Raw genomic sequence first — 15,689 nt, 5'->3', positions numbered from 1 at the left:
TCTGTCCATGGAATTCTCCAGAAAAGTATACTGGAGTGGGTTGCTATTTCCTACTCCAGGGGATCTTCCTGATCCAGGGATCGAACCCAGGTCTCCTGCACTGTGGGTAGATTCTTTACCATCTGGGCCACCAGGGAAGCTGACGTAGCAGATGAGAGGAGTATAAATATGAGGATATAAGAATCAAAGTGGACATAATCTCTGTAATGCAAACAAATGCAAAGAGATGTATAAATAGGAGGATATAAGAATCAGATGGAGGTAATATCTGTAATGCAAACAAATGCACAGACACGTGAGGCTGCTGCAGATGGGGAAGACAGACCTGAGGATGCCTGGTCTCAGGCTGTGCTTATAGAATAAAAGTTAAAGATGTCTGTCTAAAGACAGTCCAAAAAGTGGCTTTCTTATTTTTTTTTTTGGTCTCAAAAATTTATTACTGAAATTCAGTCTCTGATCACACATGTGAAAAAGTGATTTAAAAACCACAGGGAATTCTAGATTCACACTACAAACATCCTATAAAAGGCTTAGTTAAGACCCCAGGGGGACTTCCCTGGTGGTCCAGTGGCTGAGACTCCACATTCTCAATGCAGGGGCACTGGGTTCAATCCCCGGTTGGGGAACTAGCTTCCACATAATGCAACTAAAGATCTTGCTGTCTGCAACTAACCCCCGGCACAATCTAATTAATTAATTAATTTGAAAAAAAGCCTCCAGGAATACAATGGAAATCCCAGGACCAAAAACTAACAGGTAGCTGGAGTCTAGAAAAGGCAACTTCCCTATGGGATTTATAAGCTCTGCTAGGCTTTGGTTTTTAACATCGTGTCAGGCACAGGGGGCAAAGCCACAGACTCTTGAAAGATGAAGACTGCTGAGCCTAATGTTTATTTGGCTTCACTGGAAGTTGACCAGAAGAAAATTCAATGGCAAAAGGAGGTAAAAAGGGAGCGTGTGTGACCTTGACCTGGGCAAGGAATTGTATGACGACATAGCTGGCACTGCAAAACCATGGCGAATGGACAGACCAGTCAATAAATGATTCTGTGACGATGGGTTAGACAAACAGAAATGAGATCGTTCCCTATCTCACAGAAGCCACACAAATCAATTTAGATTAAAGGAAGAGCTAAATGTTTAAATGTCCTAAATATTCATTGGAAGGACTGATGCTGAAGCTAAAGCTCCAATACTTTGGCCACCTGATGCAAAAAACGGACTCACTGGAGAAGACCCTGATGCTGGGAAAGAATGAGGGCAGGAGGAGAAGGGGACAACAGAGGATGAGACGGCTGGATGGCATCACCGACTCAACGGACATGAGTTTAAGCAAGCTCCGGGAGCTGGTGATGGACAGGGAAGCCTGGTGTGATACAGTTCATGGGGTTGCAAAGAGTCAGACATGACTGAACCACTGAACTGACTGAACCGTTTAAAGCAAAACAAAGCCTGACAAGACCAACTGCTGCTGAACCGTGAAGTTGAGAACATTCTCAGATATTGCTGATGCCAGATAAATTGGTGAAAGTACTCTGGAATGCAAGTTTGTCGCTATTAAAGTGGACAATACCTTTGTTCTCAGACCCAGAAATTCTGTTCTTAGCTACTGCTGCGGCTGCTTAGTCACTTCAGTTGTGTCCGATTCTGTGCAACCCCATGGACTGCAGCCTGCTGGGCTCCTCTGTCCATGCGGATTCTCTAGGCACGAGTACTAGAGTGGGTTGCCATGCCCTCCTCCAGGGGAATCTTCCCGACCCAGGGATCGACTCAGGTCTCCTGAATTGCAGGCAGATTCTTTACCGCTGAGCCACCAGGGAAGCCCCGTTCTTAGCTACACACCCTTAAAATATTTTAACACGTGCGGAATTCACGTGGGTATGAGCTAACATGCAACGTGCAGAGCAGCAGCACTATTTGGAGTCGCAACATATCAGAAACAAACATCTCAAACCTGCAAGCATTAGCTTTCTATTTCTCTGTAACAAATGACCACAAATTTAGTGGCTCACTCAACACTCACTGATTATCTCACAGTTTCCGTAGGTCAGAGGTGTGGTGCTGAGTAATGTAATGTGTGTGTGTGCTCAGTCGCATCCGAATCTTTGTGGCCCCATGGACTGTAGCCCACCAGGTGCCTCTGTCCACGGATGCTCCAGGCAAGAATACTGAAGCAGGTTGCCATTTCCTGCTCCAGGGAATCTTCCTGATCCTGGGATTGAACCTGCGTCTCCTGCATTGGCAGGTAGGTTCTTTACTACTAATGGCACCTGGGAAGCCCCTCGAGACTCTAGTTGTGGAACATGGGCTTAGTTGCTCTGCAGCATGTGGGATCTTAGTTCCCTTACCAGGGACTGAACCCACATCCCCTGCGTTGCAAGGCAGATGCTCAACCACTGAACCACCAGGGAAGTCCCAAGAAGTGTGGGTGGGATTTAATTGGGTTCTCTGCTCAGAGTCTCAGAGGCTGAAATCAGGGTGTAAGTTGGGCTAGGGTCTCATCTGGAACTTGGGGTCTTCTGTCCTCGCTCAGGTTGTTATCAGAATTCCTTTCCAGTGGATGCAGGCTTGAGGGTCCTGCTTTCTTGCTCAGAGCCTCTAGAAGCCACCCTCGGGTTCCAGCCACATGGCCCTTCACAACACAGCAGTTTACTTCTCCAAAGCCAGCTGGAGACCCTTTCCTGCTGTGAATCACCCTCTTCAGGAAGGACCCAGCCCCTGGGATGAGGTCAGGCCCACCCAAGATAACCTCCTTGTTGACTGACTTCAGTTCAGTCCCTAATAACTTATTCACATGAGTGAAGGCCTATCATATTTACAAGCCCTGCCCAAACCCAATGGGAAGAGATTATGGAGAGAGTCAGGTCTCTTGGTGGACCATTTTAGAATTCACCTGCCACATAGAATGGGAAAATTAATTGTGCACAGCCTCTATGAATAGTATACTATATATATGTGTGTGTGTACACATGTGTCTACACATACATGTATGTTTTTGTTGTTACTGTTCAGTCACTAAGCCATCCGACTGTTGTCTGACTCTTTGTGACCCCATGGATTGCAGCACGCTAGTCCTCCTCTGTCCTTCACTATCTCCCGGAGTTTGCTCAATTTCAGGTCCATTGAGTCAGTGATGCTATCTAAACATTTCATCCTCTGCTGTCCCCTTCTCTTTTTGCCTTCCATCTTTCCCAGCATCATATGATGCAATGTAGAGTTGCATATTATACCCCAAAAGAAATACATAAAATACAGCTACATCATGTACTCACTCACATTGGTAAATCTCACAGAGTGTTGAGCCAAAACAGCAATTAGCCGGAGAAACAGTCCAGTATGAGGACACACAAGGTGAATTTAAATTACACAAAAAGACAAGTGAGTCTCAGTTGATGCCTATACATGCGTTAAAAGTGTACAAGGATGTAGCGATGCTAAGAAAAAACATCAAGTTCAGAAAAGTGGTTCACTATGGGAAAGGGAGGAGAGAGATGAGGGGATGGTACTCCAAGACGTCAGATCTATTGCTAACCTACTTTTTTAAAAATAAGATGATTTACTTATTTATTTTTGTGGTCGCTCCATGAAGCATGTGGGATCTTAGTTCCCCAACCAGGGATCGAACACACACCCCCTGGACTGGAAGCTTGGAGGTCTTACCCACTGGACCATCAGGGAACTCCCATTAATCTGCTTTTTAAACTGCATATGGCCACAGAAGAATACATCTTATTATGCTCTATATACCTTTGCATGCCTCTTATAGATCATGAAAAAAATGAAAAAAAAATACATGGAAGACTGTAAAATAATAGAAACAAAAATTAATAAAGATTTCAGCAATATCAGTTGAACTAATTATCCCTTTGAAGATAAACCCCGAATGTATGAAAAATGTAGTCAAATCCTACATCTTGCAAATGTTGAAAAAAAATGAAGGGACAAATTTTTTCTTCAAATTTCTCAATTCTTTCAATGCAACTAAATCCTTTCAATGCAACTAACAGCATGATTAGCCATTCTGGTGGTGAGAGGAAACAGGAAAATTAATTTGTAATTAAGTGTTTAATAGCATTTACTTCTTATATTGTATAACTCCTTTGGACATGATTTTATAAGTGAAAATTCAATAGAGCAAGTAATTAGCATTTAGAGAATGCGAATTAAGAAAACTTATATCAAATAAACAATATTAAAATTCAAGTTCCCTGGGGAGAATGGATACACACACACACACACACACACACACACACACACATATATATATATATGGCTGAGTCCCTTTGCTGTTCATCTGAAACTATCACAACACTGTTAATCGGCTATACTCCAATACAAAATAAAAAGTTAAAAAAAAGAAAGCTGAATGATTATTTTCATTCAAATATAATTTGCAATTGAATTAAATTTGGGGTCTGACTTGGCAAAAAAAAATTCAATTACCTGTGTTATGGAGGGTAGTGTATTATTATTTATGAATAAAAACTAGGCCTACTTACTATTATTTTAGCAGGAAATTAAAAGGAATAAAGATATCGATCTGGTTAAAGATCTACAGTGGATGTTTATTCCAAGTATTTGTTATTATTATTATTTTGATTTTTTTGTTCATCATGGATTTTCTTTGCATCGATTTTGACTTTTACTTATTTTTTGGCCACGCCCTGTGGCATGCGAGATCTTAGCTCCCCAACCAGGGATCGAAGCCACGCTTCCTACAGTGGAAGTGTGGAGTCTCAGCCACTGGGCTGCCAGTGAAATCCCCATTGCAAGTATTTTAGCAACATACTAAAATTGCTTTGTATACTAAGTGGAAACCATAGTCACTCCACTGCTGCTCTGCAAATAGGCTCATCAGTACCATCTCTCTAGATTCCACATAAACGTATTCATATACAATAATTTTGTTTTTCTCTTTTTGACTTATTTCACTTTGTATAGTAGGCTCTCGGCTGGCACAGGGCGGGAAGGGGAGGGTGGGCTGAATGAAGAGTAGGTGGACACATATACATTACCGTGTGTAAAACAGATAGCCAGTGGGAATTCGCTGTATGCCCCAGGGAGCTCAAGGGAGGGCTCTGTGATGACCTAGGGGCTGGGATGGGGAGGCAGGTGGCAGGGAGGCTCAGGAGGGGGGGCGCACATGTGTATCTATGGTTGATTCATGATGCTGTATGGCAGAAACACAATATTGTAAAGCAATTATCTTCCAATTAAAAATAAATAAAATTTAAAAAAAAAAACTGTAGTGAAACTGTGCACAGAAGCTTTGGTCAGGCAACCAGGAGAAAACGCCAATTGTTTTTGTCCCTGCTACAGAAAGCTGGGTGGCAACCTGCCTAGAGCAAGCTGTCTCCTGACCTGTATGGGTTGTTCCTTCATGAAAAGCTAATCTAATTGTTCTTATAATACAACCTATTAGTCCCAACAAAGGAGGAACGGCGGGATATTGCCTCACAGCAGGGCTTAATCGCATTATTTCTACTTAGCAAAGTGTCTGCTTGGTCCAAATTAGAAGAGAAAGTTATTGGCTTGAGATGACAAAGTTGCTTTATTAAATTGCATCATTCTCTCTTTTCTCACTGGAAACATTTAGGCTCCTCTCCATATCCAGGGTTTCTGCTGAGGCTCCACTGGCTGTTTCCCCTCTCTCTGCTTTCCAATGCTACACAACCCAAGACACAGTGGTTTTTATTTTTTACCGCTTCTCCATTTATTTGGCTGTGCGGGGTCTAAGCTGCAGCATGTGGGATCTTTAGCTGTGGCAATGTGCAGTTCTTAGTGGGGGCATATGGCATTTAGTTCCCTGACCAGGGATCAAACCCTGGCCCCCTACTTGGGGAGCATGGAGTCTTAGCCACTGGACCACCAGGGAAGTCCCAACACAGTGCTAGTAAGTGCTCTGGGAGGTGTCAGGAGGGGAGATCACAGTGCTGCCAACTTAAAGATACTTGTAATATAAGTAGAGGAGAAGATACTTTGCATGCGTGTTGACAGCATGCGACAGAAGGAACTGGAAAAAGAGGGAAAGCAAGAGTCCAGTATGTGCCAGGCCCTATGCTGGCTTCCTGGCACGTCCCATTTGAGCATCTTGGAAAGAAGCTGGGGCCCAGCTGCTGCTGGGAGAGAAAATAGACACCAGACCCCATCCTTCCCTGCTTCTATCTACATCCCCTATTTGCACAAGACATACAAGAGATTTGGAGGCAGAGATGAGAGAGAGAAATCCTGTTCAGGTTTTGGGGCTGAGCATTGCCATAGTTTCTGTGGCTGTCCCTCCAGTATCCATTTCTTCCCCCATGATGAATCCAAGACAATCACCTTGACTCCAGCCATCGTGCAGTGATTTCTTCAGCAGTGACCACGTGACCCAATCCTGCTGATGAGAGATGAGGGCCTGTCTATAGTGGGGGCATGGGGGGAGAAGGGACTGGAAAAGGTGACCTTGCTTTTAAGGAGGAGACCTGGGCAGAGACGATGTCCTCCTTCTTCGAGATTTTATCATGAAGCCCAGAAATGGTGCATCCATTTTGTTCACACAAAGACATCACACAGAGAAGGAAACTATATTGGTTTGCTAGGGTTGCTGGTACCTAAAACCAGGTGGTTTCAAACAATGGGAATTTATTCTCATAGTTCTGAAGGCTAGCAGTCAGAAATCAAGCTGTTGGCAGGACCATGCAGCCTCTGAAGCCTCCCTCGGAAGGGTTTCCCTTGCCTCTTCTGCTTTGGGCTCTTGCTGGCAATCCTGGGGGCTCCCTGGCTTGCAGACGCCCTGCCAGTCACACGGCCACCTTCGCCGCATGCTGCTTCACATCGTCTTCTCTCCGTGTATGTCTGTGTGGGTGTCAGACGCTCCCCTTTGTATAGAATATCGGCTGTACTGGATCAGAGTTCACCCTAAGGACCTTGTTTTAACCTGATGACCTCTATTTCCAGACAAGGCCACATTTTTGGGATCCTGGGGGTTAGGACTTCAGCATGTCTTTAGGGGCACGTAATTCAACCCACAACAACAACTGAGAGAATTTCCATGGAAGATTCAGAGTCCCGGCTTCCTAAAATCTACCTAATCTCTTGAATTTTGTGAGATGAATTTCCTAATTGTTTAAGTCAGTTGGAGTCAGTTTTTTCCTACTGGCAGCCAAAGCATTCCGACAGAATTATGCAGACATTGCTGATGGGAGAAGGGTGAGGGGTATGATGGAGGCTAAGTGGGGGGGTCCCAGAGCTGTGGACAACAGTGAAGACGGAATCTGACCTGCTGAGCTGATAAGGTGTGGGAGGATCAGAGAGGTTTGCTTTGGTCCAGCATCATTCTTCATTCAAACCAGCTACCCTGTGGCAACGGTTGTGCTGAACATGAAGGATTTAAATGAACAAGACGGACACCGTCAGGATGGACTTCCCTGGTGGTCCAGTGGTTAAAACTCTGAGTTTCCACCGCAGGGACTGTGGGTTCGATTTCTGGTTGGGGAACTAAGATTTCACATGCCTCACAACATTAAAAAAAAAAAAAAATTAAAAAAGAAAAGAAAAAAAATGAAAAGAGAAAAGAAGAAAATTTAAAAAGAAGAAAAAAATTAAAAAAGAAAAGAAAAGAAAAAAAAAAAAAAAGACACCATCTCTGCCTTTGAAAGGGATGCTGGAGGAAATCCTGAAATCTGGGTCCAAAGAGGTAAGTGGGGCCAGAGATGAAAAGATACTGAAAACCCTATTAAAATGTTTGTTATCTTGAGGGAAAGGAGGATCTTGAAGCATTTTAAATGGGAGAATGGCATGAGACAATTCATACCTAAGAAGGTGTAAATTTGCAGTTTTAATGCAAATGGAGAATGGGCTGCGGGGGTTAGGCAAGCAGACCCATGGGGAACTGGTGGAATAATGCTAATCCCTTCAGCATCCTTTCAGTTCAGGAAGCACTGGGTTTTCCACGTGGGCGGAGCTGCATCAGAGGGTCAAGGCGCTGGGCGGTCACTTAGTTTGCCCAGGTTGCTGTTGTCTCACTGTCCCTCTGTCCCTCCAGGGCTCTCTTCCTGGGATTTGGACAGGAAACCATCTTTTGTGTCCATGTCAGCTCCTCTTAGAGGCATCTCATGGTAGGTTGCTGGAGCCCAAGATACAATCAGGTCCAATCAAATCAGGGTTTGGTTTTACATCTAGTCTTGTTTCTCTGGAGAGATTATACCTGCCCTGGTTGACTGCGTCAAGGTCAACTTCCAGCAAACAGCCCAATAATGATTTTCCAGGCACAAATGCTGGGCTTCCCTGGTAGCTTGGTCGGTAAAGTAATAGTCTGCAATGCAGAAGACTGGGGTTTGATCCCTGGATGGGGAAGGTCCCCTGGAGAAGGAAATGGCAACCCAACTCTCCATTCTTGCCTGGAGAGTTCCATGGACAGAGGAACCTGGTGGGCTACAGTCCATTGTGTCGCCAAGAGTTGGACACGATTGAAGTGACCTAGCACACACCTCAACACCCAACTATTGAGTACTGACACGTCTCATGAGCAGGAAAGGAAGCAAGACCACAGAAATCAAGCATAGCTGTCTTGTGTTTGTAACCATCTTTCCTGATCACTTCCTATCAGGCAAGTGTCACCAGTGATGGTGCTTTGACTTGGAATGATAATGACTGCTTTTTGCAACTGTAATACTTTCAGCATTTCTTGTAGAATTTGATTATGTTTCGGGGATTTAACTCTTAACTGCATCCCTACGCAAGGAGAAAGCCAGTCCCTTCTTGTGTCAACTCTGTCAGCTGCTGGATAACTGATTAGGGGGCTCCCTAGTCACTGGCTGCTTTCATTAAGATGGTCACAGTAATCAGGCAGAGAAGCACAATTGAGTAATTGGAGATCTGAAAATGCAATGTTCCTTGATTACTATTATAGCTAGAGAAACAGAGCAAATCCCAAGGGATCTAAAGCAGCTTTGTCTTTAATGTTGAGTAGCCTCTGTATTATGCCAATTTCAAATACATTTTATAGGATGTCACTTTTTTTCCTAATGCTTTCTAAGCCCAGGGTTGGATTGTTTATATATTATTCAACACACACAATACTATGTGGAAAATACCATTTTTGCCTGTATTTTAAGATTTTTTTTGATGTGGAACATTTTTAAAGTTATTGAATTTGGTACAATACTGCTTCTGTTTTATTTTTTGACCATGTGGCATGTGGTATCTTAGCCTCCTGACCAAGGATCCAACCTACACCCTCTACATTGGAAGACAAAGTCTTAGCCACTGGACTACCAGGGAAGTCCCATTTTTGCCTATATTCTAGATGTAAAAAAAAAGTTTAAAGTATAATTTGTTTGGTGTCTTATGGGAACCCATTCCAGTATTCTTCCCTGGAAAATCCCATGGACATAAGAGCCTACTGGGCTATAGTGCATGGGGTCACAAAGAGTCAGATACGACAGAGTGAGCACAAGTAAAAAGTAATGGAGTGGGACGTACAGACTCTCATCCACGATGATTCTGTATGCAGGCCCACAGCTCTTATTTTCAATTTCAACACTCAAAACATTTTGAAAATACCCAAAGGTGCTTTGTTGTGTTTTGTTGGTAGCTCATTTAGTAGCAAAAGTCTGACCTGATCTATGACTTATTTATTGTATCATTTATCCTTCTTTGTCTGAAGGTTGATGTTCTGCTATAGAAATATTAACTCATTGGTTACAGGAGGCTGATTCAGACAACTCTGGAGTGAGATATCACCCTTAAAATATCTGGAATATTCTGCACTCCAAAAAGAGGTTTGGGGTAAAGGATATAAAATCAGTTGTGTGAAATGAGAGGAAAGGGTGAAAAGTGAAGATAAATTATGAAATTAAGATAGGTCTGTGCAATAAATAAATACAGGCTGTTCCCACTTAGTACCCCGTTGCCCAGAACAAAGGCTGATCCTTAGTGAGGCCTGAGGGATGGATGGTGAAGACAGACAACAAAGATGGCGGTCTGCTCTTTGTATTTACCCAATAAGGGGGCAGCGAGGGGGCAGCCTAGGACAAGCTGGCCTTGATGACGACACCATCATCTTTGCTTGCATCCTTCTGTCCCCGGAGGAAGAGCAGGCCTTCCTGTAGGGGAGTCTGGTTCCAGGCCAACCCTAAGCTGCCTGACCACGGGCAATGACCAGGCTTTGCCTGGAAGGTCCCTGGGGGAGGGAAACTGCCCTTCCCCTCGGTCTCGGGCACAGCCCTGCACCGCAGTCTCCGGCGGGAGTTTCAGGGAGCGAGACAGGCCCCCAGGCTGCCCGCTCAGGTCCCTGGCTTCCTGGCCCACACGTCTCTACTCGGAGTCTTCTCATGGCGCTCAGCACTGTTCTCCACCTTGACTCTGCACGTTTTCACTCCCAGCCCTTCCTCTAGGCGCACCCCCCCCTCCTCCCCGGCCTGTAAGTGGGCAGGAGCTTTGTTCAGGACTCCCAGGCAGTGCCCAGCCCCCGCCCCTCCACACCAGGGCCGACCCCCCAGCCCCTCAGCCTGCCCTGCCGGGGGCAGAAGGGAACCCGGGCAGCCACGCCCGCTCCTGCCTGCTGCCTGCACCGGGGCGATCAGTGAACCAAGGCTCGCCATGGCTTTGGGCTTGGCTCACTGTCCTACAAGACCGCCTCAGCTCCACACGTGCCTGAGGGCAATCCCGGCGCCGGGCCCTGCAGCCACCTCTGGAAACCTCCTGCCGTCCTCCTCCTGACCCCATGCATCTTTGTGGCCCACTCCTTGCACTCTCTTAGCAACGTTTAATCACAATCATGCTTTCATCCACTTAAAAGTTCCCTGGCTTTATGTCCTCCCCTTGCCGTCGACTGTTCTTTCTCCTTTAAGTTCTGGAACAAGACACGGCTCACTTCAGACCTTCGGCACAAGACCTGGAAGGAACACTGTTCTCTGCACTTCATCTGACTTCATCCAGCTGTTCTTCACCAACCTCCTGTTCCAGAGAGCCTTTCTGGATTTTTCCACCCCTGGTTGTGCACCTTCCCTCTGGGTTCCCAGTGTCTGCCTTTATCAAAGCCTGTCATGCTTGATATTTGCTTAGTGATTACCTGCATCTCAGCTGGAATTCCTGAAGACTGGGAACTGAATTGCATTTATATCTCAGGATTGCCAAGACTGCCTGGTTCTTGATAGACACTCAATAGATGCTTGGCAATGAGTAACACATTTAGCACAAGATTAAAAAAAAAAATTACAATAACCCAGAGTTTATTAGTCTATCTGTTAAGATTAAAAAAAAAAAACAAAAAAACTCAGGCTATGTTAGTCTATCTATTATGTTACCCATAACTTTACCCGTAAAGCTTTTTTTTTTTTTGGATGTATTATTTGTTGTTCTTACCCCAAGATAATTCTTCTCATACAACAGACCTTACTATTTCAGTTTATGGTGATAAACCTTGTCTTGGTCATTATATTTTTTTCATATTTCTAAATCCTTATAGAGTTAAATTTCAGGGTCCTTCTGATTAGGGACTGATTAGTTTTTTTATTGATTGATTGGTTTTTAACTTGCTTTTTAACCTAAGTGAATCTTAATGAGAATACAGAGCTATGAACTAGATGATCTTTTAAAGACACTTCAAATCTGAAGAGTTTATGAAATTTATATATTGGAAATAAAAATTCTCTTCTAGATTATGCCTGACATAAAAATACACATGAACTGCAAAACAAATTTAAAATGTTACCTCTCACAAACACACAAAAGCACATTGCAAGCATTTTAAAATTAATAATTTAAAAGTTCTGCTATATTTTCATTTATAGGTACTAAGAACCCCATCTTCTACCTTTAATGGTTTCTGCATCTCATTCTATTAGATTGTTTCCAGAATTTTAGAATTGACACATAATCTGACAATGCTGAAAATGTGCTCGGACACCTGTATTCTGTAGAAGAGACCACTGTGAATATTAAAATTGAATTACTCCAAGTTATAAAAAAGTTAGTATTTTTTAAGCCACTGCTAAAGTGAAATGACTTTGACATTAAGCATTACTACTAAAATAAGAAATAACTGAATTACACTGACTGCATTTCTTGTTCTTACCCTTGGAAATGTCGTGAATCTATCCAGCTCTTCGACAAAGCAGAACATCTGCAGACTAATTGCCGACATAACAATCAAGAGGCTGGCAGTAAACACAACCAAACTCCCAAGCTTTTTTCCAGGACCAAAGATCTTGTATACAAAGTCTTCTAATGCAGGTGAAATTTTAATAAGCCGAACTACCCGAAGAACCTGTTGTGGGAGAGAAAAACATACACACTAGACCGTTTACAATGAATCTTAAATAAGTTCAGACTAAAATCTCATTTTTTATAGCACTCTATAAAATTGCATTTTCCATCTGAGTATTTAGTGATGAAACACTTTAAGAGCTAAGATATTAGCCTAGTTCAGTGCCTGTTGTACAACAAGAACTCAACAAATCCCAAAGGAATGAAGGCAGGAAAAGGGTGACAACTCACTGTTTTAACATATGCTGTGATAATTCAAAGTGGCATTAATTAACACTATTGTTGAAATAAAGCTGACAATTTTTCCTAATGTTCAAATATCAAAGAAAACATTAGTTCAATATTAGCTATATTCATTGTTATAAAAAAAAAAAAACACCCCTTCCTAGGGATTATGGTACATTCATAAAGCAATTTTAAAAATCCTTCCATCAGGGAGTCTTTATTCACGGCTAGACTGTTACCCTAAGACCCATTCTATCCTTCCTTTAATTAATAGAACTTTCTGAATTTTAGCCCAGCAATTAGCTGCCCAGGGTTATATTCTGCATTTTCCAGCCCCACTTCCAAGTGTGGCTGTGGACTAGGTTCAGACCTATGGAGTGTGAAAGGAAGTAATTTTTACACCTTGTTTTTTTCTTCAATATTTCAAGTGTTTTTATTCTGAGCAGTTGGTACAAAATATAACGACATGTGTCTTATTCCATATGGGTCACTCCGTACAAGCTCTCGACCTCTGATCTGGTCTACTTTTATGGATTTAACGGACCCTTACATTCACTTTACTGTCCTATGTACTTCCTTCTTGCTCACACTGGCAATTGAGTTTTGGCACATGCATTTTTAGACTTCTTTGCGGAACTTCAGATTCAGACATGCCGGGACGTAGATTGAGTCCATGGTCAGGCAAGGTGGATTAAATGAGAACAAAACAGGAAACATGAAATGAAATAAATTTGGCCTGGACACTTGTTATACCTTCCTCTAGCTGGCCGATGAGAACAACTGGAGTTGCCCCTTTGGATCAGAAATAGAAGCCTCCTATAGAAGGTGACAGCTTCAATCCAACCGAATAGGCTGGCTTTCTGGATGACCTCAGGGAACAGGGGGCTTCCCTGGGGGCTCAGATGGTAAAGAATTCACCTGCAATGCAGGAGACTTGGTTTCGATCCCCGGGTCAGAAAGATCCCCGCAGAGAAGGAAATGGCAGCCCACTCCATTATTCTTGCCTGGAGAATTCCATGGACAGAGGAATCGGGGGTAGGGGGTGGTTCAGTCCATGGGGTCACAAAGAGAAGGACACAACTGAATGACTTTCACTCACTCACCAACTGGAGAGAAACATACATCAATCTTACCCAAGCCCTGTATTTTTAGAACTTCGTTATTTTTTTAGAACTTTTTAGAACCTTGTGCTTAGCTGGTTATCTAAATACACACATGTTTACATGTTTTGAATATATATGCAAAAACTCACACACATAAGTAATTTTCTCATTCACTTAAAAAATACTATTATGTGCCAAACACTGTGTTGGACAAATAAGACTCAATGGCTATTCCTGTTACAGCCTGAGTGTTAATATAATACAAAAGCACAGCTCTTAAGGGTTTATCTATAAGATTAAAAGCATAAAGTAGAATATAATTAAAAGTTGAAGTATAAAGTACAGAAAAGTAACATTTTTCAATAAGTCTAAGATGCCATTTTTTTTTCAATGTACTGATACGAAATTGAAAATGCTGCCAATTAAAGTATAACACATCCCTGATCATAAGGCAGATCCCAGTTTGAAAGTGTTAGTCATTCAGTCATGTCCGACTCTTTGAGACCCCATGGACTGTAGCAGCCTGACAGGCTCTTCTGTCCATGGAATTCTCCAGGCAAGAATACTGGATTGGGTTGCCATTTCCTTCTCCAGGTGATCTTCCCTACCTGGAGATTGAACCGGGGTCTCCTGTGTTACAGGCAGAATCTTTACCATCTCAGGCACCAGGGAAGCCAGATCCCAGTTTCAGTTCAGTTCAGTTCAGTCGCTCAGTCGTGTCCGACTCTTTGCGACCCCATGAATTGCAGCACGCCAGGCCTCCCTTTCCATCACCAACTCCCAGAGTTTACTTAAACTCATGTCCATTGAGTCGGTGATGCCATCCAGCCATCTCATCTTCTGTCATCCCCTTCTCCTCCTGCTCCCAATCCCTCCCAGCAGCAGGGTCTTTTCCAGTTTAGAGACGTTGAAATAGGAAAATTGTGGTCTTGGCATAAATGAAAGATGATTATTGTACAGTAGTTCAAGATAGTTCAATATCAATAAGAACTTAAGGTATCTTTGAAGGCTTCTCAGGAGAAAACAGAATATGGTAAGGAAAAAGAAATGCTTTAAAAGCTTATATTAAAATTTTTACACAAATAAAAACATGAGTTTGGCATTTTTCCAGCAATCCTAGCTTGCTAATCCTCCTAATTTTCCTTTGGCAAATCATTCCTACTCTGCTCTTAATCTATGAGGCCCAGAAGGGACTCCCTGACCTCCACGATCCAGGCCTGGCCAGAATATTCACAATGACCTCAGTCATCAGAACTTCTGTGGGGCTTAGAAGAAGTAGTCTATTTTTAATCCCCAACTGGAATTACTACAAGAGTCACATAAGTCGCGAGCTTCTAGGAGCCTTCTTTGCCACCACATGGAGAAAGCCAACTTAAGCATTATACCAACCCAGAAAAAAGGTGAGTGGAGAAAAGGACTGAGTCCCAGAGATGCCATACTAACCTCTGAATTTACCATCTCTGAAGTCACACTTATCTCCTACCACCAGATTCTGAATTAACAGGAACTACTGGTGGGCTATAGTCCATAGGATATCAAAGAGTCAAATATGACTGAAGCGACTTTCCCTGCACATGTACTGATAGTGAATCTTATTCGTGTTGTCTGCAGAACATTGCAGCTGCATGTCTAATCAACTAATGGACAAATGTTTAAAGAAGCTGACAAAATGTAGATTTCACTCATGTTCCTTTAAAATACTTCCCAGGTGGCTCAGTGGTAAAGAATCTAACTCCTGCCAGTGCAGGAGACACAGCAGAAGTGGGTTTGATCCCTGGGTCGGGAAGATCCCCTGGAGAAGAAAATGGCAACCCACTCCACTCTTCTTGCCTGGGAAATCCCATGGACAGAGGGGCCTGGCAGACTACAGTCTGTGGGGTCGCAAAGAGTCAGACCTGACTGAGTGACTGAACACCCACCCACCACACAATACACACATAAAGAAGAAAATTTATGTGAGAAATAATATTGTTCAAATTAAACATTTATACCACAGGCATGTTTAAGCTACCAATTTTTCCCACTATAATTTTTAACATGGACTTTCAAACCAGAGCATATTACACTTGGGTCATCTTTGCAAATAAGAAACAGCTTTATCATAAGAAC

General features: G+C 43.0%; 1 protein-coding gene across 4 annotated transcripts in view; it reads right to left on the bottom strand.

Annotated features, from left to right (window-relative positions):
* NALCN (sodium leak channel, non-selective) overlaps window positions 1–15,689 on the bottom strand; it is a 294,668-nt gene that overhangs the window by 143,745 nt on the left and 135,234 nt on the right. For all 4 annotated transcript variants that reach the window (XM_043477974.1, XM_043477976.1, XM_043477975.1 and 1 more), the window contains one exon: window positions 12,062–12,253. In XM_043477974.1, the coding sequence (XP_043333909.1) occupies window positions 12,062–12,253 (192 nt within the window). The remainder of the gene's footprint in view (window positions 1–12,061; window positions 12,254–15,689) is intronic.

Source organism: Cervus canadensis, chromosome 9 (genome assembly GCF_019320065.1).
Source record: "Cervus canadensis isolate Bull #8, Minnesota chromosome 9, ASM1932006v1, whole genome shotgun sequence".
Classification (NCBI taxonomy): domain Eukaryota; kingdom Metazoa; phylum Chordata; class Mammalia; order Artiodactyla; family Cervidae; genus Cervus; species Cervus canadensis.
This window is presented reverse-complemented; position numbering and strand designations above follow the sequence as displayed.